We start from the raw sequence: 26,587 nt of genomic DNA on the forward strand, positions 1-26,587 counted from the left end.
TCAGTCCTTCTCCTGAGCAGTGCTGTCCTCAGAGATGCCCTGGGCAGCCAGTTCAGCCAGCACATTATCCAGGTAATTGGCATCTGGGTAGCCATGGCCAGTGAGATTAGAGCCAAACTCTGTCTTGTGGTGGACCTCATTCCAGATGACGGTGTCTGACTCGCCTGTCGTGCTGGAGGTACCAATGGCAAAGATGAGGCGGCGATCCCAGGCCACCAGCAGCAGCTTCAGAACCTTCGGGACAAAAGGCAGAGATCACAGTCAGACTTTAGTGGTGGCCAGAGGCCACCCTTTGCAGGGGAGGAAGTCCTGCCAACGGCCCCACTGCTTCCTGCTTCGTGGTGCCCTGAGTGGAGGGACAATTTGGATGTGGAGTCAGGGACCTGCAGGTCACTCTCGGCTCTGTCACTGTCTGACTGTGTGGCCTGAAAAAGTTATAGCACCTCTCTGAGGTTTAAGTTCCTTATTTACGAAACGGCAACGGTACGACCTGCCACTACAGGCTGTGAGCAGGTTAGCAGGTGCTGTGTGAAGAAGACTTTAAGAGCAGTGCCTGGCACACACCCTTCAGCAAACGTTAGCCACACACCATCACAGCTGCGGTCCAAAAGTTGGGACCTAGGAGCGAGAGGCACTTCAGATCCGAGACCTTCTGAAGCTGTGCCTGCCACCCACCCCCACCTGAAAGCCATACTAATTTACCCACAGTGAACACTGCGGACTATTTCTGCAATGGCAAGGCTGACGTGTTGTGACCCCTTCAAGGCCATTTCATCCGTAATGCTGGTCCTGACAACTGCACTTTGAGTGAAGTCCGGCAGGAGCTATTGTCGTTGCACTTTTACAGGTGAGGCCCAGAGAGGTGTCAGCGCTTGCCAGAGTGTTCTAACTCAGCTAAAATGAAAACTACGTATTTCTTTTTTTGAGCAAGAAAAATATGCCCTGGCTGGTGTAGCTCAGTAGATTAAGCACGGGCCTGCAAACCAGAGGATTGCAGTTCAATTCCCAGTCAGGGCACATGCCTGGGTTGCAGGCCAGTTCCCAGCAGGGGGCGCACAAGAGGCAACCATACATTGATATTTCTCTCCCTCTCCCTTCCCCTCTAAAGATAAATAAAAAATTAAAAAAAAACATGTAACACCCTGTCCAGCAGGAAGAAGGTTCCTGATAAAAATGCATTGGTTTCAGAACTGAATGACGGTAGACATGTCGGGGGCCAGAGGTGGGGAATCATAACAGCAGTAATAATAATCATAGCAGACACGAAAACTATGAGCTACCATTCCTCGCTTCCGAGCACCTGTGCAAACAAAGCAGTTTCTAAGGTTCTGAATTCCTGTCAAGCTTATAGATGTTGCCACTGGTATTGGTCCCAGGAACAGCTGTTAAGCAGCGAAGTTCTAAAGGAAGGATTCTAAAACAAATGAATTATTGCAGGAATAGCCAGGTGAGGGGGAAAAAAACCAAAGTCCTGCCCCACCATCCTACAAAAACATTTGAACCATATCCACCCTTATCCATGGTTGACTCAACCATGACGTCACGCCATGGGCAGCTAGAGTGGAGGGAGACCCGGTTCTTCGTACCCCGTGCATTGTAGGAAGCAAAACTGGGGTCCCTGACACAGAAGTTAACAACCTGACGCCCCGGGTCTTACTTTTCTCCCTTTCTCGCTGTCTGGAAGGTAACAGTGTCGCGGGAAGCCCCGGGCGCTGAAACTCTTCCCAGGATTCGGGTGTTCTGGCCCCTGAAAGCACAGAAAGAAAACGAAGGGCATTGTCCTCACATATTTCTGGCGGGGAGATGCGCGCTGTGACTCCTGCAAATAATGGAGACGTTGATAATGGCTGTGGAGTCTAGACGGAGAACAGACCCAAAGAGCAGCAGGAGCGGAGCCCTCAGACCCGGGCTCGGACCCGAGCATCAGCCCCCCAGCTGTGCTAGCTGCAGCCCGCGGTTTCCCACCCACCAGACAGGACGATGTGGGATTCTCATCTCCTGAGACTATTCTGAACGTCCAGCGAGCCTGGTGCCTGCTCGCATGCAAAGAGCTCAGTAAATGTTGGGCTCACCACCATCAACTACTCTGACTATTTCGTTTTACCAGAGAATACTGCAACCCTTAGAGGCAAAATGACTTCCGTGGTCAATGGCTTTGCTAAAACTTAAGCCTCAGGTTTCCGAGGCATGCGCTGGACTGTTGACCTCCGAACAGCTGGGAGAACTCCAGCTGGGAGAACTGCCCTGAGCCGCGCAGGCAGCATTGTCTGAATGATTCCTGTCCGCCCTCGTGGCTTTCTGGTTTGTTTCCTTGTTTAACAATATGAACTGGGAAATTCATGGCTAAAAATCTAACATTTCCTTCCACTGTTGTGGCTCGGTCCTATTAAGCAGCCTTGGGCCCCGGGGGAGGAAAAAAACCGAAGCAGAATTTAACCAGGAACCAGGCTGCACAGTCAGGGTTCAGAGTGGGCCCACAGGCCCCTTCGAGAAATTCATGAAAAGTGAGCGATTTTCCCCTAGTAACACGTTTTTTACCTAAACACAAATATTTGTCTATCGTTTCAGAGCATCCCTGACCCCCTCGGAATCTGTGAAACCTGTTTTAAAACCCCTTCTCGGTGAAACCAACATAATATTGATAACAGCACACTGGCCCCCGCACCAGCGATCGGTAACTGCGTCCTGGCTGCAGAGGTGAACGAGCGAGTGAACGTGCGCATGCGTGACAGAACTGCAAGAAAGCACAGGCTTTTCCTTTTTTCTCATTATGGGCAATGAGTCTAAAATCATTTTTAACTTCTGGGGCTTCGTTTTAGTTGTTGTTGCTTCTTTTTAATAGCGCGGTTTGGGCTCGCCTGTGGCTTTGCAAACTGGACGCACCGTAAGGGCAGCGCGTCTCAGAGAAGGGAAAGGCCACTCCCTGCTGAAACAGCAACAGCCACTTCTTGGCGACGCAGGACTAGACCGTCCTGAATTTCATATTCGTAGGAAATCGCTCCCCAGGTGCAACATCCCCGTGGCCACGGCCGTTTCTCAGCCAGGTTGCTCTACTGAAGGGCCGGTTCCCACCGCCGCGCTGCCCGGGACAAGCCGCAGCAGGGCCCGCACTGGCACGGCCGCAGGCCTGCCTGGCGCTGACCCAGCAAGGCTGCGTGCTCCTGGCGCACTGCTAAGCGAAGCAGTCATGCAGTCAGGACTGGCCTCCAAGTGTCTCCCCCAGGGAACTGCTCCCTGCAGTGAAGGCCGAGCTTACAGGCTTCAACTCCTCACGGAAGCCCAAGTTTCCTCCGGCTGAGAAAGGGCAATAAAATCAGGACCTTGACCTACAATTATAAAGGATACATGGACAATAACAAGGGGTCGGGGTGGAAACAGGTGAGGGAGGTGAGGACTGCAGGGGTGGTGCAGAGAGGTGGGGGGGAAAGCAGAAAACTGTACTCGAATAAAAATTTAAAAATTAAAAAAATAAAAATAAGGGCCTTAAGCAGGGAGGCCCCCAAACAAACATTTCCTAATCGCCCTCCAACACCCCCACCTTCTCTCCTCTGAGACTTTGCACCTTCCTCCTCCTAAAGTCTCTCTTCTCCATTCCTTCACGTCACTCAAGGCTCTACTAGCAACTGCCCTGCACAAGAAAGTCTCCCCCAAGCCTCCCTGTCAGAGGGACACAGGCCTTCCTCTTTACCCAGACAAGGAAGGTACGCCAATGATGACAGTGACCAGGGACTGAGCACCCTAGTGCTGTGCCCTGTACCACAACATGCCCCTGAATGTTAGTTTCCCAGCTGCACAGGAAGGAAACCGAGTCAGGAAGGTCAAGTGGCTGTCCAAAGTCCCCAGCTCCTGAGGATCAGCCAGGTGTTGGAAGCCTGGCACCGCACACCCTCTTTTTACTCTGAAGCTTAGTGATGCACAGTGACTTTTCCCCCAACTGGTTGGTAAGTCCCTCAAAGAAGCACCATATTTTTTACTCACTTTTTTTTTTACAGGCTATCACATCTCCCTGTTTTATTTCTTCCACATGACTTATCACTATCTGGAAATGCCCCGTTTATTTATCTGTATTTTACTATCTTCCTCCTCCTGCTGGAACTTCAGAGGAGTGAGGGCTGTGTCTGTTCTGTTCACCATTGTTTCTCTAGCGCCTAGAAGACACCTGGCCCATGATCCACACTCAGATGTTTGTTAAACAACAACAAGAACAAAAAGAAAAATACGAGGAGGAGAGAGGGAAAGAGAGGGGGGACTCATAAATATTTTCTAAAGAAATGAATCCAGTAAGCACCCTAAAGCACTTAGAAAACACTTCCATGTGTGACGAAGAAACACGTCTGTATTTACTGCCAGGAAAATTGTTCTATTTGTTTCTTCGACCGTCTTTCAAAGAATCAAAAGAGGAAAGAGATGACTGTGAAAACCAGAGCCAAGGACTAGCTATCAAATTACAAATGCTAATACCATGTGACAAAGAAATTCCACTTCCAGAAAATTATTCTATGGACGCACTCACATGCATACAAGGTTATTCATTACAGCATTATTTGTTGTAGCAAAAGATTGGACACAATCCATATGCCCATCAAACAGAGGGTGTTGAATATGAATTATGGTAGCTTTGCACAATGGATTATTGCACAGAGCCAAGAAAGAATGGGGAAGCTCCCTCTCTGCAAACATGAAAAGATATACAGACTATATTGTTCATTGAAAAATGCAGAGTGCAGAACAATATGTCTAATATGTCACACTTGGTGTAAAAATGGGAGAAGTGGATGCAGTCTCTGTTGCGTATGTGCAAAGAACCGGGAAGGAGACAAAAGAAAGTAAGAACAATGGTGGAGGGTGGGGGTGGTTCCGGCCTCATAGATGGGGGACAAGACTGGGAAGGGGGCTTTTCAGAACATAACATTGTCGCAGTCAGCTTGGGCTGTGCTAACAAAATGCCACAAACTGGGTGGCTTTGAAAGAGCAGAAGTTCATTTCTCACAGTGCTGGAGGCTGGGAAGTCCAAGGCCAAGGTGCTGGCGGATTCAGCGTCTGGTGAGGCTCCACCACGTAACTTGTTTGGTTTCACAAGCTCACTGCTGGAGAAGAATTTGCTCCGGGATGAATCGCACCTGGAGTCTCCTCCACGTCTGGTTTCAGTGCTACTTAGTGGAGACTTTGCACTTAGACTTCAAAGTTAATGTTGCAATGAGTTAAGACTTTTGAGTTTGTTGGAATGGAATAAATGTACTCAAGAAGGACATGAAGTTTGAGAGGGCAGGGGCGAAATGCTATACACTGAAAGTTTGTGTCCCCCTCAAAACTGATAGGTTGAAACCCAATCCCCAACATAATGGTATTAGGAGGTGGGGGGGTCTTTGGTGGGTGATTAGGTTAGGAGAATGAAGCCCTCAGGAACAGAATTAGTGCCTTCTTACACCATCTCCCCTTCAACCCGGGGAGGACACAGCAGGAAGACAGCCCTCAGCAGACGCTGAATCTACCGGCACCTCATCTTGGACTTCCCAGCTCTTAAATTTGTGTTGTTTAAAAGTTACCCAGCCTGCGGTACTTTGCTACGGCAGCCTGAATGGACTAGGAAAAACATTTACATGCAAACATTTAAAACAACAACAGTCGAGGGCCGAGGTGGTCTCACCTGGATGCCGGGAGGGATGCTGTAGATGATCCGGATGGTTTTGCAGTCTGGGTGGCCAGGCAGGGAGTGGGGGATGAGGTGGTACTCCATCTTCCCGGGGGGCTGGGTGCCTGTTTTCACCCCGTAAATGGTCTTACAGGTTGGACACTGCAAGCTGCCATCCTGGGGAGACAAGGCCAGAATGACCAGCTTTGGAAGCGGTTTCAGTAATGACCTCTGGAACCAACGCCAAAAGGTACCAGAGATAAAGGGTCTGGAGGACAAAGTGCACCCAAATGAGTAACAGACCTTAGTTGTCCCGTTCCCCCTGCTTGGGCTGCCAAGGCCATTTCTGCTTTCTCCAAAGTAACAGGAGGTGCAATCCACCAACAGCCCCTTACTTCACCCTCTCAGGGACTCGTAAGAGGGGACCTGTGCTTGAGGAGGAGACCTGGCTTTGCACTGCGCCCCAGGGCTCTGTTGGGGGTGGGCTGGGGGGACTCTGGCTGCAGAGGGGTCACTGTTTCACAGCAGGGCCTGGTGAATTGTCACCTGGAGGGGAGGGACAAGAGCCTGGACAGCAAATTCTATTCCCAGGCTCGGAAGGAGGAAGGGTGGGAGGGGAAGGAAGGCATGAATGTGCAGAGAGCAACTTGTGTAGGAAATGCTGCCACCCGGATGACACCAAAGCTCTGCTCGGGAAGAACGTCGGGGATCCTCTGCGGAGCTCCTTAGGGACATACCGACTCGAGGCGTACTCATTGAAAGGCATAGCTTGTGTTCAGAGCAATTACAGCATGTGACCAAGGAACGGGAACCCAAGGCTTGGGGTCAGGAAGCCAGGCCCCACTCTCTGCTCTTGCCTTAACATGCTTCATGACCTTGGGTGACTCACTCCGTTTCACTCTGGGCCCTTTTCTTTCCTCTTTTGTGTAAAGAGAATGAAAAAAAAAAACCCCATGCTTCAAAGTATTAGTGCCAAAGAGAATAAAAGATAGTGTCTAACAAAACATTTTAAAAGCACCATGGTAATAAATGCAAAAAGGTACTGGATTATTCTTGAATGCAGTCATCCAAAAGGGCTTGAGTATGTTCAAATCGCCTTTAAACCCAAAACAACCTCTGAAAGTGCAAAGTCCCAATGACACCTTTTACTTAGGGTCAGGAAGGTGAGCATGGGGTCCAGGCAGGCAACATCCATCAGTGACTGAATGTGCTCTCCCCGAGGTGCTCCGAAAGGACCCTGGTGCTTTCGGAAACTCAATCATAAGGATACAAAAAGAGGAAAGGAAAAATTATAGTCATGATTAATATAAAGGAGATATCAATTTAAGTCATAATGGTAATAACCCCCTATAAAGTAGGTATTGTTTTATCTTCATCTTCCAGATGGAAAATGAAAACTTGGAGTTGAAAATCTTGCCCGAGGTCATTTGGCTGCTGCGCCAGGGTTCAATCTTGGGTCAGCTCCCTCTCTTGCCTCCACCCATTCCCACAACAAGGGAACCACACAGCAGCCCCCCGAAAGCCAGACATTTATTTTGGATGAGTAAGAGGTTGAAGATCAGAGAAATCTCAGACTCTGATGCAATCCAAGCTGGGCCTGGAGAAATGTGCAGGGTTCAAGTTCATGGAGATGAGGAAATGGAGGTTATTGTAGGCACAGGAAAGAATATTAGAAAAGTCAGGACTTAGAAAAAGCTGGGACATTGGAAGGAGAGAGTTGTCATCCAGGGACATGCCCAGAGTCCCAGAAACCAGCTCTGACCGGGCAACACCACACCGCAGTCCATCATGGACGAGATGAGCATCTCGGCTTCCCCGCCTCCAGCAGGGGCATCTTACGGGATTGCCAAGTAGGCCTCGACAACAGTCCCGAATGCCTTCGAAGGGGCAATCAAGGGTATTTTGAAAATATCCAAAGAAAATGAATTATAACCAGAGGAAGGACAGACGATCGGGAAACCCATCTCTGCCTGTGTGAGTGAACGCTCACCACCCACCCAGTGCTGCGATGAGAATTTCCTTCCCCCTCACTGATGGGGGCCCATTTCGCCCAGCAACAGGCCATGACAATGGACCGCTATTCTCACAAACCTCGCGGGCAGAAGTCTGTACCTCTCCGACCACGGTGCCTCGTGTTGAGATCAGGGGGAATTGGGTAGCAGAGCCCAAAGGAAAGATAAAGACAGGTTTTGTTACATTGTGATTTTGTGGAGGACAGATCCTGTTCAGAAAAGCCACAATGACCACTCCTGCTGCCCTGGGACACCTTTAAGGTTTCCCACGTGCCCCAGGCGCAACGCCAGCAAGGCCTTCCTGCTCTTGCTCCTCCAGGGCCCAGGGCGGGGCTGGAGGTGGCGGCAGCCCCACAGGCTGGCACTCACCTTGTTGCCGTTGTTGTACATGGCGACCAGGCAGTAGATGTGGTAGATGTGGCCGCACCTGGACAGCTTTCCCACCAGGTCGGGCTTGACTGCGGGCTGCGGGCCCTTGTAGCCTGAGGGGGCCGTGAGGCGCTCCATACAGATGGTGCAGTCCTGGGGGCAGGGGACAGAGCAGAGAGGCCGTCAAGCCTCCTCCAGCCTGGGACTGTGCAGCATCCCCACGCTGGTCCCCGAACGCTCAGAGGTCAGGTGAGCTGTCACTGCCTCTCTGCTGGGAAGCCTACAGACTAGGGTAGCCGGGCCTTTGGGAATCTAAGTATAGCCTGGCCTTTGGGAATCTAAGTATATTTGTGCCTTGCTTTAATTTACACAACAGAAAAATTCCTGAAATAACTCCTGGTGTCAGAACATGTTAACTTGAGCTGGCCAACAAAACGACGGTCTCCTTGAGGGCTGCGACGGTGCAGCAACCTTCCTGGGCGCCTTCAATGGCTTGGGAAGGAAACAAATGCTGCTGACAGCCCCATTGGTAAGCTCTATTTAAGCGGACTTTTTAGAAGAATTATAATGCTAGTACACCAGAGGGACTGCTATTTAAATCAACCTACAACAGGATTTCTCAACCTTTGGCACTATCCACAAGAGGGGTTGGGTAATTCTTTGCCGCAGGGCTGTCCTGGGCATTAGAGGGCGTTCGACAGCATCCCCGGCCTCTGCTCACTGGATACCAGTAGCCTCTCCTCCCCTCCTCACCCAAATTGTGCAAAACTCCCTCTGGCTGGGAACCACTGACCTTCATCCTGCTCATTTCGAAGTCAATTCCCACTGCTTATCATTCTGTTTGTCTTAAATTCAGACTGTCATGTTAAGGTACTTTAGACTCAGTCAGCTCTTTGCTGTATGGGGAGGTGAGAGAGTTTAAGCTGCCTCTTACGACCACCAACCTTGGAGCCCAGGTGAGCATCCCTTCCGACCAGCTCTGTACCTGTCAGGACTTAGCAGCTTTTGCCTCATGGGCAGTGGAAAGGCCGGTGGGTGATGGGGAAGGTGAGCCCTGCCTCCCACCCCTGCACTCACCTCGTCTGGTGGGTGCCGGACTTTCTGCAGGTACTTCTTTAGCACTTCCTCTGGGGTTTTACCTGTGGGGACAGGGTGATCAGAGAGAGCCACCAAGACTGAGACAAGGGATGGAACAGCCTCGCCAAGCTGGGTATACCAGAGAGGAGCGTTATCAACCTGGCTAAAGGCAAGAAAAGGAAGAAATTCATTCTGCAATGGGGTATGAGAATTTGAAAGGGACTCAGGGGGTAGAAGAGGCGGAGAGGTGGTCTGGGGAGGTGGGAGGTAGTTCTGCCTGCCTTCACCTCCTGCATCACTTCCCTGACTGCCCCCCCCCCCCATAGTCACAACAAAGCCACTTTTACAGGGAAAGACTGAGTGGGTTTCTCTCCCATAAAATCACAGAGCCTGGGCCTGCCCAAACAATGCAATGAGATAGCAGAAATAAAAGCACTCCGTACCCTGTTACAAGATAAATAAAAATAAAAAGTTAGGTAGGCTCATTGCATTTGTTTTACAACCTGCCAAGCACTGTCGCAATCTATAATGTGGCATCGAACTGGTGTTATTTCCCTGGGAAGCCAGGAAGTTGTGACCACAGCTCTGAAAGGCCTTCCCTGGTGGTCAGCGGCGTGGTCCCTGCCCGCAGACCTAGCTCCTCAGCAGGGACAGGCTGATGGGAAGCATCCTGAAGGTGCGATGATTCTGGAATTTACGGGGGGACTGGACCCCTTGGAAGCAGCCCAGCCCGAAGGCAGGGAAATGAGCCTCGCAAGGAGGCAGAGAAGGGAAGAAGGGCCAGTGCCTCCTGGGACGGCACTCGCAACTTTTCTGTGCTTCCTTTCTCACTTATTAGAGGAGGAAGAGCCGACCGGACCTACTCAAGAGTAGTTTTGATAATCAAATGAGCTAATGGACATGCAGCCCTCCTAGCACATTGCCAGCTGAGGATCCCATACGGGCTATTAATAATAACCACAGGAAGACCGGGAAAGTGCCGAATCCTGTCATTTCCTATCAGATAACAAGCACAGGCAATTGAGTTCATTTAAGCGGAGATTCTAACGGACTGGAAAAGTAGGACAAGGGTTTGAGGGAGTGGACCAGGCGACAGCCCAGTGCTGGACGCCGGCCCTCCCTTCCCACTGTCCTGCTTCTCATATAAGAACTAAGCTCCCACTAAGGGTCAGCGTGTGACTTGCCAGGCCCCGAGCTAAGGGCAGTGTACGTACGATTGAACCGAAACTAAATAACATGTCTGCAAGGTGGGGACTTACAGGTGACGGTCCACACATTTGGCCACCATACCAGGGACAAGGTAGACCAGCCGCGGGGCTGAGGCAGGGCCCCCTGGTACCAGGGCAGGCACAGAGCCCTGTGGGGTCGTGGGCAGGTGGGAAGGAGCTCCTGCAGGGGGTCCAAGTAGCCAGAGTGCCTGAAGGCTCGAGCGGGACACAAAGCCATGGCTACTTCCCAGCTGACATGGACACATCCCGGGGCATACCTGCTGGACACTGGCTGTGACTACTTCCACCCCAAGTTAAGGTGAGAAGAGACGGGCCCTCTGAGGTCATGACTTGTAAGTGACAAAGTCGGGGTTTGAATTCAGCCTGTTTTGGTTCCAACGCCAAGGTGATCTTTCTTGCTAACGTACTTTACCTGTGTCACACGTCACACTTTTCTGTGTTTCTGTAACTCTGCCCTGCATTGTTATATTTGGCATCTCGATCCGATCCATGCACGGGCTAGTGTGGAATAATCATCAGAACAGGCACAGGTTCGGCCTGCTTAGCCGAGGCAGAAGTTAAGGCCCAGCGTGGGTGAGCCACGGGGGTGACCCTCAGCGGTGGAGGCAGAGCCAGGGCTGGGAGCCAAGGCTGTGGCTGCCAGCCCCTCCCCCGCCCCCAGAAGATGAGGAGGCTGATACCTTTCCTGGCTTGCTTTTTGGTGGTCTTGCGGCTCGTGTTGGAAACCCCTGGGATGGATTTTATTTCGCTCTTGCTGACGGGGGGCGGGTGGAGGACCAGCTTTGGCGGCCTGGTGAGGCACACGGGCAGCCCCGCTGCGCTCATGAGGATTCCCGTGATGCCTGGAAGGGAAGAGCGAGAGTCCGGAAGGACCAGGGTCAGGCCCCAACACCCCCTTTACTCCTCCCTCCCCACGACCCTCCTCTCCTCCTCGCTCCAGAGTTCTCGTAACACACAGATTCTCTACTTTTCCCAGAAAGATTCGTTTGTTCACCTTCAACATCACGCTTTGCTTTCAGCAGCCAATTTTCCCTAAAGTTCTTCCTGCTCATCCGACCCAACTCCTAAAATCCCCGTTTGCTTGAATTAACGTCCGAATTCTCTCTCTTGTACAAATGCTCACTAGCTGTTTCGTTGCTTTCATTTTTCTACCTTTCACAAGACCAGTGCAGGGTCTCTCTTACCTGCTAGGGCGGGATTGACAGGACTGGACCCATTTAGGTTCTTCACTGGGACCGTGGGGACCCTGTGGGAGGAGAGAGCAGGTGCATCATGGTTCTGACAAGTGGGACCCCAAAATTTCACCCACGAAGTGTTGCCCTTTCTTAAGGGAACTAGTCAACCTTCCTAGAGATGCACCGAGTGCTAAGCACCACAGTTGGAGGTGAGACCTTCAACACAAAGTCAAGCCATGTCATCCCGCACTCTGAGCCTCAGACCTCAGGAAGACCCCCCGGTTCACTCGGAGTTCCCAGCCTGCGTGCTCTGCCCACCCTCCCCAGCCAATCTTCCTGTCTCTCAGTTCTCCCTCATATCGCTCGCTTCTTTGCTCTAGCTGTACGTCCTACACGGCTGGTACATCCTGCCTCAGAGCCTTTGCGAATGCTGTTCCCTCTGCCTGAAATACTCTTCCACCAGATATATTCCCGGCTCCCTCGTATGCCTCCTTCACTCTTGGCTCACATGTCACCTTCCCAGAGAGGTTCCTGAGACCATTTTATTTAATACTGCTGCCCACTCACCCATCCTACCTTGAGGGCCCCAAACCCTCTTATGTGGGTGCACTTTTCCCCTACAGAACGTACAATCTTTTAAAATAAGTCGTTGCTTATTATCTCCCCTTCTAGAAGCTAAGCTCTACAAGGGCAACTTCCTTTGCTCCTTTTGTTCAGAAGCCTCACACCAGTAGGCATTCGACGACTATTTGCTGAAGGAACGTAAACACAGACAAGCACATTCACACCTGGGTGGACACCAGCGCCACCTGAGAAGCTTGGAGAGAGCCAGGGCCCAAGCCCCAGGCTTGTTTGGGGCGCACACACTTGCGTTTTCGTGTGCTTCTGTGGAGAGGTTGCAGATGCAGCCAATCCCCTGTCCAGCATTTGGAAACCACTGCCTTAACAGCTGTCACTTCTTGTCCCTGAGAAACACACATATCAAGCAAAGCCTCCTCCTCTCTCTGTCCCTCTCCCAGCAACTGAAGCCAAGCTGGAGAGGAGACAGCACAGCTGCCTGGGAAAGACAAGGCCTCCCACAGCGCCAACTCCTGGAAAAATAGGGGACATGTGGGGCTGGGTCTTGCGCCACCTCCCTCCTAACCCCCGCCGCTCAGGCTTCCGCAGCTGGGCTTAGAGGGCAGCGTGGAGAGGCCGGTGGCCTGGGTCGCAGAGGACTCCAGCAGCCAGGCAGCCTGAGAAGACGGCAATTCTGTGATGCGGGCCGGGTGGTGCTGGGGAAACAGGAGGAGGGAGAAAGAGCACGTTGGGGTGTTTGCTTGTGTTGTTTATTATTTGTCTACTTGTCATGAACAAGAGATCTCGTGAGCTTTCACCCATGTGTTATAATGCTTAACATGCACCTCCTACCAGGCACATTCTCACTGCTCACAGCACAGACAGCATCCAATCCTCCCAGCAACCTATGCCAGAGGTGTTAGAATTATCAACCGTATTTCAACAGGCCGGGAAGCCGAGACACAGAGAGGTTAAGCGAGCTCAATAAAGATCACACAGCTAAGGATCTGAAAGCAGGACGCCTGGCTTTAGTCGCTCACAATGCTCCTGTCTACTTCATCCCCTCACCCCGCGCTGCAGACGGAGAACATGACGCTCAGAGAGCTTATTCCCTCCGAATAAGCCCGCACCTAAGAGGCAGCAGGGTGGGGATGGACCTCAGGGTCGAGCAGTGGGTCCGCCTGTCCCCTGTGTGCCCAGGGTTGATTCCCCTGCTACGCTGAGTCTTCCACGGCATCTGTGCCTCCGCAGGGACCGCGCCAGGGGTGTGAGAAGGATGAGGAAATAACAGATGGGGAAGTGTTTGTGTCTCAGAAGGCCACCAAAGGCTACTTTTCCTCAGAAACTGTCCATAGGAGAAATCAAACTCATATGAGGGGAGGGGAATTCAAAACAAGGAAAGTAGGCCAATAAAAAAAAGAGAGGCTCAGACTAGATTCTGGACCCTGTGACCTGCCCCAAGGGGCCAGGCATGGTTATGGTGAATGGGGAGTCAGGAAATCCTGCCAGTAACTTTTCTGAGCCTCCATTTCCTTACCCGTGAACCTGTGAGGGTCTGGGGTTAGAAGACACCAGGGAGACTTCTTGACAGTTTTCCACCCCAGTCCCTAAGATTGGGTGGCAGCCTGAGTCCTGGGTTCTCTGCCCGCAACTGAGATGCCTCCTTCCCTGGGCTGCGCCTGGAGAGGCTGGGAATGAAGGTCTGGTCCCCTGTGCCTGTCCCCAGCTCCCCACCAGGGGGCAGCGCACCACCCAGTCACCCCCCCCCCCCTTCCCGCATCTGCCTGACCCCCTCACCACTCCAAGGCCCCCACTCTCGCTGATGGATAGCTGTGATCTGGGTGACAAAAGCTACCTTTGTTCCCACAAACTGGACTGGCAGGTTTCCACACCCAATCTGCTTAACCAGGAAATATTCCAACCGGCCCAGCACCCCCCCCCAGGCAGCCCAAGAACTGGTGGGGGGGGGGGGCGGCAGAGTCTGAAGAGAGGGAGGGTCTGCACTTGGGGCCAGGGACCCCTGTAATACTGTGGGAGAGGTGGGTGTCCCTGCTATGCCAGGAAAGAGACAGCGTGGCAGAAGGGCTTGTCACTAGGTTCTGGGTGGCACTGGGGCTTGGGGAGGAAGGGGATATTTATTTATGAAATACAGAAGGGTATAGAGGAAGGAGCCCTCCCCCCCAAGGGGCCAGGAAGTCCGCCTTGCAGCCCAGCTGCACAGTGGCATGTGCCTTTGAGAGGGCCACACAGACTCTCTGCACTTGTCGACCACACCTGAGTAAACAGGGCCCCTGCATCTTTGTCCCATCGGGTCCTGGTAAGGATAAAGGATCTTGAGAAAAATACTTTGTAAATAGCCAAGCCCTATGCAAATTCGAGTGATTATCTACATCTTCGTTTCCCTGTAAGAAGAAGCTGGGCTCGATACAGTCTTCTCCTGCTGTAACATTGCAATTTTCTCAGGTTCTTGAGGCTATCAAGTGTGAAGTGCCAAGTCCAGTGCCGGAGGGTGCTCAGGGTGGTTGGCTAGCAACAACTGGTCACCCCTCCCCCACTGATACCGGCAGACAAAACCAGGACCAGGAGACCGGCCCCTGTAGTCCCCACAGGTGACACCCTGTTGGGGCCCCAGCTCCAGAGGCCTGAGCCCTCCCTCTAGAAACCAGCAGCCCAATGGCAGGCAGGCTTCCCCACCCTCCGGGCAACTCAGCGCGCAGCCGCAGCTGTCTGCCCGACCACTTGGGGGCCAATCAGAGGGCACTCTGTCTGCCCCCATTCTCCTGGGCTGACCCCAGTTACGGAGGGTGCAAGTTTTCATTTCTGCCCCTAAAATATAAAACCAAGAAAAGAGAAAAGCAAGTGAGGTGGCAGGGGAGGGCAGTCTGAGGCAGACACCAGGCTGAGAAGCAGTGTTTTCCTTGGAGTCTTGGGCCAACCCAGGACCCTCAGACAGAACAATGGCCTTGTCTCTCCAGCAACCGAGGCCTCGCTGGAGATAGAGAAGCCTCGTTCTGGAGCAAAGGGCCAGAGGGGCGACTCTCGCCCTCCCCTGTACAGTCCCTCTCTTCCTCCTCTTTAGAAGACCCCTGTTTGTGTCTCTGAATAATTCACGGGGTCTTTTGTTCCCCCCCAAACCCTTCTCTCCATCCCACCCTCCCGGGTCTTCCTTTATCCGTGGGAAAGTTGCTTGAAGAGGTCATGGGCAGCCGAGAGGAGGGGGCGGGGCCACTGGGTGACAGAAGGCCGATGGCAATACCAGACAAAGAGAATAAACACGCCAATTAAATGGCCAAGAAAGACCGGAGCAGAAGATGGGAGTGGGGGTGAGGGAAGTGGGAAGGGGTGAAAAGAAGAGGCCTGCAAGATGGGGAGGGGCCTCCCTTGTCCGGGAAACAGAGCAGAGAAAAATCAACTTGTTTCTATAGCCCTTTTGAAACTGCACGGCCGGCCCTCCAGCCTGTTCTCCCTCTCCAAGTCTGCTGCCTGGCAGGGGGAATAAAGCGGAGAGATAAAGAGCTGCCCATGCCCTGATTGGGATTTAAAGCGATCTGGGTTCCTTTCACTTGGTTATGGCAGGGGGTCACTTGGCACTTGTCAAGGGCGCCAGCGATGAGGCAAGGCTGCTTATCTCGGACTTCAATTCAACAACTACCTGGCACATATTCCCTAAGTACCTGTGGCTAATAAAAGTCAACAACAACAGCCACTAATTCTATGGAACTCTTACTATGTATCAAGCATTGTGCTAAATCTATACATCAAATATTTCATTTAATCACCATGACAACCCTCTAAGGAAGGTGCTACTATTACTCCCATTTTACAGATAAGCAAATTGAAGACAGAGGATGCTAAACTTGCCCCTACCCCCCCACCCCATTACACAGCAAGGAACTTGGGTTCAAGTTCAGGCAGTCAGGTTCTGGAGGCTGGGTTCTTACCCACGCCGGTGATCCTGCTGAACTGTGGCAGAGGCCCCCAGGAGGCTGCTGTGTGACAATGCACAGAAATTGAGCAGATGCAGAGGCACTGTTTAGGTACCCAGTCCCTTCTCCCAAATACTTCTGTGCACTCAGAGGAAGTTGTATGGAAACCCCATGCATCTGACCAGCATTTGACCATGTGCAAATTGCTTTTGCATAAACGAGGAGCTGGGCTTAAGCAGAAAAAAAAAAAAAAAAAGCAGTGGACTAGGAGACTGAAAGCAAGTTCCAACCCCCAGCCTATACCACACAAGCTATGCGGCTGTCATTGGGGAGTTAATTCTGAGCCAAGTGCCATGACTGACACTTACATCAGAGGGTAAGGGAAGGGGGTGACGCCGGGGAGGGCACCTGGTGAACTGTGAAGGGCTGAACGCCCTCAGTGGAGGTTTTCAGGAGGACTCCCTGGGGTAGACAGGGCAAGCATGATGCTCCCCATTACACACAGGAGGAAACTACTCCTTGCACAGCTTCTGCGACATCTGAGTGGCAGAGGTGGGAGTAAAGGCCGGGCCTCTCGGTCTGCAGTACACCCTCCTCCTCCTCCCCTCTCAGCACCGAATCTCTCTGTGCAGAGACCGCCTCCTGGGCAGCCCGAGTTTTACTCTCAGCTGTCCAACCTGACTCTGCACCACGCTGCTGCCCAGGCTCCTCGGTGCCGGCAGGGCCAGGCGCCTCAGGATAAAGGGAAGGTTGGGTGGCCATGAGAGGCCGACCTCATAAAAAACCAGGGGATGGAGGCACCTCCGGACCTGGGACTCTCCCATTTTAGGATCGAGCCAACCAAGATGGTCATGAAAAGCAATCATGACAGAACACACGTCGCGTTATTACGGGAGTAACAGGCAATCAGGAAATGTGCCCAGCACATGGCAAGTGCTCACTGATGTGGGCTGCTAATCTAATCTGGAGGCTCCCCTCCGGGGGCCAGAGAGACCAGAGGAAAGGAACAAACCCTTACGTGGCACCTGCTGAACGCCAGGCACCGTGGTGCGTGCTGGACGGGAGGGACGCAAGGAGTCAGAGAGTCTGGCTCTGACGCCCGACTTCCTAACGGGCGCATCCTGGCCTGTGCTGGTGGTCAGCTATGTGCCCTTGAGCCAGGGAACCTGTAGTTTCTTCATGTGTAAAATGGGATCCAGACGCCTCCCTCATAGAGCTGCTGTGAAGGATGAAATGAGATGGCACCCCCAAACTGGAACACGGTGGGAGCACAATTCACGTTGCTGCTATACTAAGGATGTGTGATCTCCTGCGGCACTCACCACGCATGACTGCTGGCATTTACCGAGCAGGAAGTTAGGGCTCTGATGTTAGGGACTGCCCATCTCAGGGCCAGAAAGAGGCAAAGTCTCAAGGAGGGTGAGCTCGGCCCCCAAAGGCCAGAGCCTCCTCATCCACCACACCACGCTGCCTTCCACCTGCAGCCGCAGGTAGGACTGGACCAGAGGGAGCTTAAGTCCTGGCGGCCCCTCCCCCATCTCTGACCGGATGACCAGTCGTTTGCTGGCCCTGATGAATAAAGGCCCAGAGGCAGCCACGCAGGCACCTACCCAGAGGCGATCAGCACCCGGGACTGGGCGATGGCCAGCCGCTGCAGGTTGGTCCGATTCAAGGTCGCCAGGGCCACCCTTCCCGTCTTGCCGTTGGCACCTGGGGGGCTGGTGGGAGGGCCCGCAGTGGCCCCTGCGGGCGAGCTGGAGGCCTGTCGCTGGATCGGCTGCGATGGGGCGGACTTCACTGGGCCTCGAATGGTGCCCGTGCCGTCCAGTGGCTTGGCCCCAGGTCCTGGTGGTGGGGGCAGCTTGACCACTCCAGACGGGGGCATGTTCTTGCGGGCTGCCGGAGGCTGCAGGGGACCAGTGCTCCCGCTCACCACCGCCGCCTTGACGCTCATCACCAGGACGCACTGCGGGCAGGAGCAGGGAGGGCCTGGGGGCGAGGCGGCGGATCCGGGGCTGGACGGCCAGGACTGCGCTTTAGGCAAGGTGCCAGTGACCATGGGGTAGACGAGATCCAGACGCCGGCGCACGCGGCGCTGGCGCTGGGTCTGCCGGTTGATCTGGCCCATGGTGCTGAAGTCAATGACGTAGCTGAAGCCGATGGAAGTGAGGTCGATCCAAGGGTGCTGCTTCTCGTACGCGTGCTGGATGGTGATGCCCACTTCCATGTCGTAGGGCGTCCAAGAGCCATTGTCGTTCTCCCACTCCCACACCACGCCCTTCCCGGGGGCCGAGGACGGGTCGTAGTAGTTTCGGCGAACTGGGCGGAGGGTCCCTGCCAGAGGGGGACAAAGGAAAGGGTCAGGGTCAGCAGAGAATGACACTGAATTGTGTTTCATTAACAGGCAAATATTAGGTGAGTCTTCCTGTGCGCCGGGCATGAGGCTGCCTGTGAAGGGTCAGCTTTGAATGAGACTCCGTTCTGCCTTTCAGGAGTCTGTCACCCCGGGGTGAACACAGATGAGTAACAAGGACAGCGATGGGCCAGGCAGTGCCTGTTACCAGAAGGGGCACCTTTGGTCTGCAGTGGGGACCCTTTGGTCTGCAGTGGGGACCCTTTGGTCTGCAGTGGGGACCCTTTGGCTTGCAGTGGGGACCCTTTGGTCTGCAGTCAAGTTTGTCACTTGCTAACTGATATAGAGCCTCCGGCCTCCTTTTCTCCCCTTAGATAACAGGATAGTAACTCCTGCGCTGAGTTATTGTGAAAATTAACTGTGGCTGCTTCTTACTAAATATGCGTTTGTTTGTGCCAGGTTCTGGATTTCTCTTCCCCCTTGACACACGGCAGGCACTCCTAAATATCCTACCCCTTCTTCCCTATCCCTCCAAATGCCCGCCTCTGGCATCACGAGGGAAAAGAGCACAGGGCCCTGGAACCCAGGAGGCAGAGGACGACTCTGCTTCCTCCCGGGAAGGCTGCACAGTGACAGTGGGGCCATCGGTGACCGAGCCCGTCACTGGGAGAAGAGAAGGGAAAAGCAGGTGAAGAGCACTCTCTCCAACTCTGCAGCATTGTCTTATATCAACCACGATAATGACCGCAGGGATAATTTTCTATTTATCTAATGTCTTTCTTTCAAGAAGGTCAACCCCTCCTAAAGAGATCTTAATTGTCACAGTCTTGCTGGGGGTGAGGGTAGGGTCAAGACCAGAGTCATTGCAGGTGAACAGCACAGCGGAAATGAGCCTGCAGGACCAGAAGGAAATACTAGGCCTGTCACTGTTGCCTCTTTCACCCCTACCCACCCCAAACCTGAATTCAGACCCAACTGGGGCTCATTTCATGGGCATCATCATCGAGGCTAAAGATGCCCAGCTCAAGGCGGCGGGGAAGCTGGGGAGAGCACCAGGGTGGCCAGAATTGCCAAATGTGCCATCGCGAGCTCTATCCATCACTGTGGTGGGAAAAGGCTCCCCTCCTCCGGCCTCTGACCCAGCCCTCCTCCAACCCAGAGGGAGATACCAGGACTGGGGACAGAATCCCATTCAAGGGGGGAAGAAAAGGAACAATGGCTATTCAAGCCTTTGCCAGGGTCATAACCTGCCCCCCCACCCCATCTCCAAGCCCCTTAATGACCCAAAACATCAACATGCAGAGGCAGGAGGGAGAAGCAGAACAATCCCCTATTCAGCAGCAGGATCTCTGCTGGGGGACGGGGGTAGCTAGCAGGATGGGAGGAAGGGGGTGGCCATAGTGTCCTGGTTTGCTTCCATTTCCTTCTTATGCAGGGAACAAAGAGCACAGGCTTTGTGTCCCACGGCGAAGGCCCCGCCCCTTCCAGTCATGTGACAAAGCCTCAGTTTCCTCATCTGCTCGGGGCCCTGGGGAAGCTACTCCAATGGGTGAATTTGAGGGTGAGATGAAGGAATGATCATAAAGCACTGAAATAACACCTGTCACATGGCAAGAGCTCAGTAAAAGTTGGTGATTACAATTGTGATTTATGTTCTATTATGTGACTAAGCAGGAGGCAGGAGTTGTGTGGAAAGTTTAGTTGAGGGGATGCAGAGAGAGAGAGAAGGGGGAGGAGAGAGAGAATGTGTGTATGTAACTCATATTTATAGTCTTTATTCCTTAGGAAGCAACTTCACCGATCCCAGACCACAGGATCTTCACAGCAATCCTATGAAACATCTTTTAGAGATGAGAAAATTAAGCTTAGAGAGCTTAAATGACACTGTTTTATATTCTATTCAGGGTAGCAGGGACAATGTATTGTGCTTGGCCAATTTTCACAGATATGCTTAAAAGGCAGTTTTGGGTTTTCTTACAACAATGTTAGCAATGCCAGAGGTGTCCGAGAATTGCCCCAGAACATCTGGAGACCAAGCCCTGGCGCTCACACACCTTTCTGGGTTTATCTTCCCCTGGTCTTCTGTCTCCTCAGCTCCTGACAAAGAGACACCCCTTTTATCCCCATGGATTCCCTCAGGAGGGCTCCTGGAGCTCTGCAGCTGCTATCCATCAGGCCTCTTCTACTGAAATGCTCTCCTTTGCCTCTTTTACCTATTGATATCCTCCTGATCATTCAGGCCCTATGCCATTTGCCATCCATGTCTTGGAAGTTTCTCCCAGCCCTGGCCCCACCCTCAGGAAGTCTGGGGTGCACTAGCCTCTCCCCATGTTTCGTGCTGGTGCCCTAAGTGGAGGCATAGACACCACCGTGCAGGCCTCTGCTTTCTAGTGCCTTCTGCAGTGTCTGGCAGCAACGAGTGCTCCATAGCGTGTGCGGATAAACTGACCACTTCCGGCTACTTTAGCATTTCATTGTTCAGCTCACACTGCCGAGTGTCCACCAGCTGCTCTGAGGGATGCCAGGACCTAGACGATCCTCAAGTGGCTTACAGTATAACACAAGACAGGTGTGCGGATGCCTGTTCATGAGGCAGAATAGCCACAGGAAGGGTGCCAGCTGGAAGGAAGCACGTTGGCAGAAACTCTGACCACATTCTCACTGGGCTTAAATCCTTTCCATGACTTCCCCTGGGTTCAGGGGATCCCCTCTGCCCACCAACTTCACCTTAAGACCCTCTGCACACATTTCTGCTACCCCAGCCTCCTTCAGTCTCTGCCCACTGTGCCATGCTTGTCTGGGCCTTTTCACAATGCCGGCACCGCCCCCCAACACTCTGGCAACCCTCCTCACTGCTCACCCTTCAGACTGCTCTGAGCTGCCCTGACCAGGTCAAATTCTCATTCCTATTTTCCATGTAGCATTTATCTTGATGGCAAATTACCCATTTATTGTGCGATTAATTTGGTGAATGTCTGTCTCCCTCCACTAGACTCCCAACCCCACAAGAGTGGGCATGCAGGTGTTTGTTTAGGGCTGTATCCCCGGTGCCTGGAATGTCCTCGGGGGCTCAATAAATATCAGTTAAACATTAGATAAAGTAAGGATGGTTTGGAGAGCATTTCAAGAAATGGATGACAAACAGCGTAAGATCTGAATGATAAGGAGAATTTCAATAGGCAGAAATGGCAAAGGAGGGCATTTCAGTTGAAGAGACCTTGTAAATAGTTGTGGGGGGTGGGTGGTCAGAGAACACCGAGGGAATTCACGAGGATTAAAGGGACATCTGTTTGTCAGGTGTAGAGGAAAAGATGAGGCATGGAGGAAGATGAACCTGGAAAGGTATGTGAGAGCCAGGGCATAAATGGTCAGGCTGCCTGGCTGTGCTGGGTTTTATTTGTAGGCAATGAGGAGGCAGTGAAGTCTGTGACAGAGAAGTGAGAAGACCAGAGCTGCTCTGCTAATTGGTTCTAAGTGAGACATAATGAGGGTGTTGGCAGTGAACATGAAAAGGAGGGGACAGGCTGGAGGGGCCCTACAGAGAGGAAATCGGTAGAACTTGACCATGAGGAGCTGAATGCTTTACAGGACAGGTTCCAGGGTCACCTGCCTCAGCATCCCCTAGAGTACAGTGCCCTCCAGCTCTGGGGTCAGCACCTCCAGGGACTGGGCCTGAGTTCTCATCATGCCTGGCACCTGAATAAGACTCCGAATGACAGAATGTGTCAGAGAACCCTTAGGTCTGACAGTGGGCAAGTGGTCAATGGAGGCACCAGTAACAGGGAGAGGGGTGTCAGGAGGAAGAGCTGGGTGAGGAAGGGGAAAATGTTGAATTCAGTTCAGTCCTAGTAGGTTAATTATAGGTATAAAGCAGACCTCAGAAGCAAAGTTTTGAGACAAGAGAGATGGTTTTATTTGTAGGCAGTGAGGAGGCAGAGATGGTGGGATTTACTTCTCAGATTATTTTTGGAGTCCATTCCATCTGGAGTGGGTTAGTCCTAGACCTTCCTATAATCAGAACCATGAACTAGATGATCTGAGGAAATCCACTTGGCCCTAAGGTACAGTGACCCACGCCAAAGGCCTCTACTGGGATAGAGATAAAGGACGTCCCCAGACTAAGGAGGAAAAAAGAGGAAGAAAATCAAATTTTGTTGGCAATTCAGACACCTGCACCCCAACACACCCGAGATATTTCTGGGGAGACAACACTCTCTAAGAATGACCCGAGATCTCTAGGGCATTTCACCATGGCAACGTGGTCAGAGCATCTGCTGTGCCCAAGAAATCCCATCATCCTTCACTCTCCTAGAATGTTCCACGCGAGCAGAAACGTGGGTGTTTGTTACTGCTGTGCCCGGAACAGTGGCTATACCACTTACAGGAGCAGAACCTGGAGCACTTCATCTGGAACCTCAGCTCTGCCACTGACTAGCTGTGAACCTCTGAACAACTTATTCCCTCTCGACTTGCTTCCTTTCCTATAAAATGGGAACAATAGGTCTTTCATAAGATGGTTGGCAGAATTAAACAAGATAATGGGAGCAATGTGCTTGGGGCATCCCCTAAAATTGCCCTGGATGTGGTCATGTGATCATGTCATGTGGTCATCATGAGACCTTTGCCTCCTCCATTCCTGTGAGGATAGAGTGTACTTGGAGGGGCACCCTAAAATTAGCTCTGTCACATCCTTTATTCTCTTTCCATCTGACCCTCTCACCACATGAAAGACATGAAAGAGGCCATAGTCGCACAGAAAACTCTGAGCTGGAAAGATCCCTCCCTCACACCATGCCGCTTCTAAGTAGCGTCCTCCCTGGTGGAGGGGCCAAACCCATTCACATGCCCATCTGCAGGGTGGAAAGAAAGGAGCCAGAGAAACCTAAAGCCTGTTCTTCACTCTGCAGAGTAAAATGAGGTCTGAGCAGTTAAGGGACTTGCTCAAGGTCACCTTGTAAGGGAGTGTCTCCCCTTTCCAGTGGGGGTCTTCCTCCATCCTGCTGCCTGAGCCCAGGAGGTGGAAGCGATCAGCTGCATCAGAAGACACAGGGGAAAGGGGGGCCACAGCACAGGGCTCTCCTGTCTTACAACAGGAGAAGGCCAGCCCAGGCAAGGTATATGACCATGGGTGGAGAGGACCCAACTGCGGCTTTCAGAAGCAGCCAAGCCCCAGTCACCTCTGTCTCACCCCATCTCTTCCCTTCTTCCAGATTCTCTAGCCCCGCATGCTTTGAGGAGACCAGCACAGAACGCACATAAGCTCAGACTGGGAGGCTGTCTAGGGAAGAAGGGTCCAGGGCAAACAGAGCCGGCAGAGGGTGTCTGCAACCTCCTAGCCACCTCCCTGGAGACAGGCTGAATAAGTAGGAACCCAGGAGAGCTGAGAGTCTGAGGACTCCCATGGTGGCAAGGCGCGCAACTTCGGGGTGGGGGGGACTCCCTGAAGAACAAAGCTCCCATGTCGGGAAATGTCCCCACATACAGAGACCAAAGAAAAGAGAGAAGAATCGCCTCTACACAGGGGACTTCCAGCTCTCCTTTGTTTATGGGGATGTTTCTGGTTCCCAGCTTCAAACTATGGCTTAGGGGGGACGTGGGTCATTTAATTAAACATTGCCAGGGCTTGGCCAAGGTTGCCTGGGAGACAGTGGTTTAAAGTTCCTACCCTGTCATGGCCTCATCAACCAGCTATATTGAGGGGAGCTCATGTCTGTGGGTGGAGAATGGAGAGAATGGGGCTCCGAGTCCAGAAACCCAGGGATCCTATTCTACTTTGACAAGCTCCGAGACAGACCCAGCATTCCTGGGATGCAGCCCAGCGCCTCCAGCACCCACTGCAGGGCTGAGCAGACAGATGCGAGCGGGAAGCACACCCGAGGGAGGCTTTGAACGATCCAGGGCAGGCTCTCTGTCTAAAATCGGCTGGACCCCAGCCACTCTTCCCTGAGCACAGGCTGCCCACAGCCTGGTGCCTGAGCTTGGGCTAGAGGGAGCACCAGGTGGTGGTCAGCCTGTCCCCAGGGAAGAGCGATCAGACCTGGGGAAGGCAGCTTCTACCTCGAACCCAATTTTCTCTAGAACTTCTCTTCTATAGAAAGGGCCCTTCAGGCCGTGACCCTTCCTAGGTACCACGTCCCTAAGCACTGATTGAACTGTGTCTCCTTTCTCAACTGTGGGACAAGGCTCGGGGCCTTTATGTCACCAGGGAAGTTTCTCCTTATTCTGCAGAGATTTAGTGTCAAATAAAAAAGCTCACACTTGCCTTTTTATTTCCAGCAGGAACTCCCTGTCAGGTGTTTTACCTCCGGGTCTCATCTCCGCGGCTCAGCTGTCCCCCTCTCCCAACACCTATCCCCAGCAGTCTGACATCTCTGCCCTCTCACCTGCACAACCTCTACCCACATTGCACAATCACATTCTCTCCCTCCCCCTCTTTCTCAATCTCCCATGTACTCCTCATTCCCTCTTCCTCTCAGTCCTCTGGGCTCCACCTCCCACCCTTTCCCACCAGAGGTTAAGTCCTCTCTCCCTCCCCGCCGCCCCCGCCCCAGATGATAACACTTCTGGAAGCCTTTCCCCAGAAAACTTCACCAGTGTCTGCAAAGTCGTTGGCAGAGAGGTTGTTGGCAGTCATGACCAGAGACACCCCTTTCCCATGACGGCCCTAATTAGCACACAGGATGCGGGGGCTTTCCAAGGGACCGAGATACCCAGCTCCTGCAGCTGTCCTCTGGCCTTCTGGGCCGCTCCCAGCCACCCCTCTAGTATCCCCCCCCCGCCCGCCCCCCCTCCCCACCTGCCTCTCCAGGCTCCTCTTCACACTTTTCACAGGCTCTGCTAGAATTCCTGAAACAACCCCCACCCTCGTGAGGAGACCAGGGGAGCCAGGCTTGTCCCAAACCATCAACGAAGCCTGGACACACCGGGCCGAGCGGAGGGACGCGGCCCTGCTCTGCCCCTCCCTCCCGGGACCCGCCACCGGGACCTCCTCCCCGACGCCTCTTGCTTTGCCCTGACGTGGGAAGGCTGGTCAGCTGGGAAGTGGGATTGTGGCCACAGTGCCAAGTAGCTTTTCACGACAAGATAGGGGTGTGGTGTGGCCTGGGAGTGCAGCGCGTCCCTCCTAGGCGACGGGTTCAGGAGGAAGCTGGAGGGCAGTTTCTGCTGAGGAATCCGCCTCCTCCTCCGCGGACAAAGGGAGCCGAGCGGCTTCCCTGCCAGGCATTCCGGAGCCCGGGCCCTCCCCCCTGCTCTCCATCTGCTCCGGCCTGTTGCTTCAGCGCTCGGAGCGCGCCAGCAGCCGCCCTCGCCGACGCCACCGCATCCGGGGGGCTTCATGCCCCCGAATCCCCCAACTCCAGTCCCCCTCCCAGGGAGCCCGGCCCTCGCCATTCCAGACTACCGCTAGAGCCCCCGGGGAATCCCTGCCTCCTTCCCCCAGTCCCCACGCCCAGCGCCCCGCGGTAGGAAGCGCCCCACCCAGGAGGGGCAGAGGCAGTGGAGCAGGTGGCGGGAGGGAGGAGTAGCCGGCCCAAGGATGCCAGGGGCGAAGCGGGGTCGGCAGGCGTGTGCGCTACGGGAGCAGGAAGCCCTTGCTGGGGGCTGGGATTGCCGGTGGGGAGGGGCGGCCCCAGAATCTCCACGGTGGGGGAGGGGGGACCTGGGCCCACCAATTGCTTAAAAAGGGGCGTAAAAGTGGAGTTGTTAGGGGCTAGGGTGCAGCTGGGTTCGCATAGCCAGGACACTGACAATAATTACATGGCCGTTTATAAGAGGACCGTGAGGAGGAAGCGCCCCCTCCACGACCACCTCTGGGTGACACCGCAGCAAGGAGGTGCGGACCGGGTGGCCCCGGTGGGCTCGCGCGGCCGCAGACCTCAGGGCAGGGCGCGGAGGTGCGCGCGAGCGGGGCGGGGGCGGCCGGCTCACCCGTGTCCTGGCGGAACTGGTTCATGGACTGCAGGTCGATGATGTAGGGCGCCAGCCGGCTGTCCACCTGGCCCAGCACTACGCTGCCCCCGGCGCGGGGCCCGGCGCGGACCACCGCCTCGATGTGGTGGCTCACGGCCGGGCTATAGGGACGCCAGCGGCCGTGCTCGTTCAGCCATTCCCAGACCACCACGGCCGAGGCCAGGAGCATGGTGAGCCCGGGGCTGCGGCGCTGCGCTCTCCCTCCCCCGGGCTCGGCGCGCCGGTCCTCCTCCGCTTCCTTCTGCGCCGCCGCCTCCGGGCCTCGACCGCGCCCCCCGCCCCGCG

The 26,587-nt window shown here is 53.7% G+C and overlaps 1 protein-coding gene across 3 annotated transcripts; it reads right to left on the minus strand.

Moving 5' to 3' along the window:
- On the minus strand, nucleotides 1-26,587 carry DTX4 (deltex E3 ubiquitin ligase 4). Of its 3 annotated transcripts, none has more exons than XM_037158358.2 (9): nucleotides 26,261-26,587; nucleotides 17,589-18,312; nucleotides 11,504-11,565; nucleotides 11,000-11,161; nucleotides 9,091-9,152; nucleotides 8,014-8,166; nucleotides 5,648-5,809; nucleotides 1,658-1,747; nucleotides 1-234 (listed from the first exon to the last, which is right to left on the minus strand). In XM_037158358.2, exons 1-9 carry the CDS (start codon nucleotides 26,469-26,471, stop codon nucleotides 1-3), a joined length of 1,860 nt encoding a protein of 619 aa, XP_037014253.2. In that variant the 5' UTR covers nucleotides 26,472-26,587. The 3 variants fall into 3 exon arrangements, with proteins under 3 accessions (XP_037014253.2, XP_037014254.2, XP_053515099.1); XM_037158359.2 differs by lacking the exon at nucleotides 26,261-26,587 and adding an exon at nucleotides 22,714-22,781; XM_053659124.1 differs by lacking the exon at nucleotides 1,658-1,747 and having other exon boundaries at nucleotides 26,261-26,527.

The sequence above is a fragment of the Artibeus jamaicensis genome, unplaced genomic scaffold, assembly GCF_021234435.1.
Source record: "Artibeus jamaicensis isolate MK-2021 breed Jamaican fruit bat unplaced genomic scaffold, CSHL_Jam_final scaffold_614, whole genome shotgun sequence".
Lineage (NCBI taxonomy): Eukaryota > Metazoa > Chordata > Mammalia > Chiroptera > Phyllostomidae > Artibeus > Artibeus jamaicensis.